General features: G+C 41.7%; 1 protein-coding gene across 1 annotated transcript in view; it reads right to left on the reverse strand.

The window, feature by feature from the left end:
* Nucleotides 1-2,500, reverse strand: part of brms1 (BRMS1 transcriptional repressor and anoikis regulator) — a 14,574-nt gene that overhangs the window by 4,912 nt on the left and 7,162 nt on the right. The window contains exons 5-6 of the mRNA XM_014123371.3: nucleotides 2,103-2,279; nucleotides 842-931 (exon numbers count right to left, since the gene is read on the reverse strand). Of these exons, the coding sequence (XP_013978846.1) occupies nucleotides 842-931; nucleotides 2,103-2,279 (267 nt within the window). The remainder of the gene's footprint in view (nucleotides 1-841; nucleotides 932-2,102; nucleotides 2,280-2,500) is intronic.

Raw genomic sequence — 2,500 nt, forward strand, 5'->3', positions numbered from 1 at the left:
CCCTTTGACTTTTCCACATTTTGTTACGTTAAACACTGGTATACACTGATTTATAAGGCCATATTGGGTAAAATGACATTTTATCTCTGTTCTTTTTTAGTCAGGTCAGTAAATAAATATCAATTACGGTCCCATTCTGATTTGCTTCTAACAGTACCAAGAATTAGAACAGGTCATGGTAGAAATAGTTTTAGTTACTCAGCTCCGTGGTCCTGGAATTCTCTCCTGAACATTTTAAAATGTGACGATCTAGTTTCATTGGTGGAGTTTAAACACCTGATCCATGTAAATATCATAGAAGAGTGTAATTGTTTTTAGGACAGCTGTTTTTAGTCAAGACGTTTGTGTTTTTAACGTAAAATGTTTTTGTTGTACTGTATGTGTGTTTATAGTTGTGTTTAATGTTGTGTTAGTGTATGTGTGTTTATAGTTGTGTTTAATGTTGTGTTAGTGTATGTTTTTGTTGTACTGTATGTGTGTTTATAGTTGTGTTTAATGTTGTGTTAGTGTATGTAAGTTGTTTTGTCTGAAACGTTGTTCCCTCTGCTGCTATTGGACCAGATCTCTCTTGGAAAAGAGATGTTATCTCAATGAGGAAAACCTGGATAAATAAAGGTCAAATTAAAAAATAAAAGGATACTTCTGAGCTCAATTTCAAGTCTCATAGCAAAGGCTCTGAATATTTATGTAAAGTAAGTTTTATTTAAGTTTTATTTTTATTTTTTATAAATTTGCACAAATTTCTAAAAACCGGTTTTCGCTTCATCATCATGGGGTATTGGAGAAGTAGAGAGAAGGAATATGGATGGAGGGAGAGTGGTAAAAGAGAGATAAATATTACCAGATACTAGAGCAGCCTTCTTCTTCCTCTCTGGCCGGGACAGACTCCTCCTTTTACACTTCTTCCCTTTCACCTCATCACTCCACCACTCTGAGAGAGAGAGAGAGAGAGAGAGAGAGAGAGAGAGAGAGAGAGAGAGAGATGGAGAGAGAGAGATGGAAAGAGAAAGAGAGAGAGGGAGGGAGGGAGAGAGAGAGAAAGAAGGAGAGAGAGGGAGACAGATGTTAATTCCTGAAGACGAACATGTAGGTGAACTTTTGAAGTGTCTTCAGATCTCAAATTTCTGTCCTGCTAGAGCTGCCCCGGATCAACTGTACGTGCAGTTATTGTGAAGTGGAAACGTCTAAGAGCAACAACGGCTCAGCCGCGAAGTGGTAGGCCACACAAGCTCACAGAATGTACCCGTTGAGTGCTGAAGTGCGTAAAAATTGTCCGTCCTCGGTTGTAACATTCACTACCGAATTCCAAACTGCCTCTGGAACCAATTTCAGCCCAGGACCTGTTTGTCGGGAGCTTCATAAAATGGGTTTCTATGGACGAGCAGCCACACACAAACAAGCCTAAGATCACCATGTGCAATGCCAAGCGTCGGCTAGAGTGGTGTAAAGCTTGCCGCCATTGGACTCTGGAGCAGTGGAAACGCATTCTCTGGAGTGATGAATCACGCTTCACAATCTTGCAGTTCAAAGGACAAATCTATGTTTGGCGGCTGCCAGGAGAAAGCTACCCATCTGAATGCATTGTGCTAAGTGTTAAGTTTGGTGGAGGGGAATAATGGTCTGGGGCTGTTAGACAATTCTGTGCTTCCAACTTTGTGGCAACAGTTTGGAGAAGGCCCTTTCCTGTTTCAGAACAACAATGCCCCCGTGCACAAAGCCAGGTCCATAGAGAAATGGTTTGTCAAGATCGGTGTGGAAGAACTTGACTGCCGTGCACAGAGCCCTGACCTCAACCTCATCGAACACCATTGGGATGAATTGGAACGCCGACTGCGAGCCAGGTCTAGTCGCCCAACATCAGTGCCCGACCTCACTAATACTCTTGTGGCTGAATGGAAGCAAGTCCCCACAACAATGTTCCAACATCTATTGGAAAGCCTTCCCAGAAGAGTGGAGGCTGTTATAGCAGCAAAGGTGGGGGGACACACTCCATATTAATGCTCCTGATTTTGGAATGAGATGTTCGACAAGCAGGTGTCCACATACTTTTGTTCATGTAGTGTAGTTCTGATGTGCTTGCATCTGTCTGTGTGTGTGTGTACCCGAGGTGAGGTCTACACTCTGACTATCCTCCTCCAGCCGTCTGATCTTGTCCAGCAGTTCTGTCTTCATAGCATCAAACAACAATGTCCTCTCGCTCTCCAGATGCTGTCGAGCTCCCTGCAGCTCACACTCGTACCTGTGTTGGATCACCTGCAGACACAGTTCTCTGTAAACACCTGGAGAGAGAGAAACATGAAAATACACTCAAAAATACTTTTTTAAATAAATAAATAAAATGACTTTGTGTTGACATGACAGAAAATGTATTAATTTCACCTTCAGGTTTAATTTGAAGTAAAGAAATTAAGTTGTAATTTCATTATCAGCAACATGTGTGCAGAGCAGCATAATATGTCATAATAGTAGTAGTTGTTGTGTAGCAGTAGTGTATTAGTAG

Source organism: Salmo salar, chromosome 18, assembly GCF_965601325.2.
Source record: "Salmo salar chromosome 18, fSalSal1, whole genome shotgun sequence".
NCBI classification, from domain to species: domain Eukaryota; kingdom Metazoa; phylum Chordata; class Actinopteri; order Salmoniformes; family Salmonidae; genus Salmo; species Salmo salar.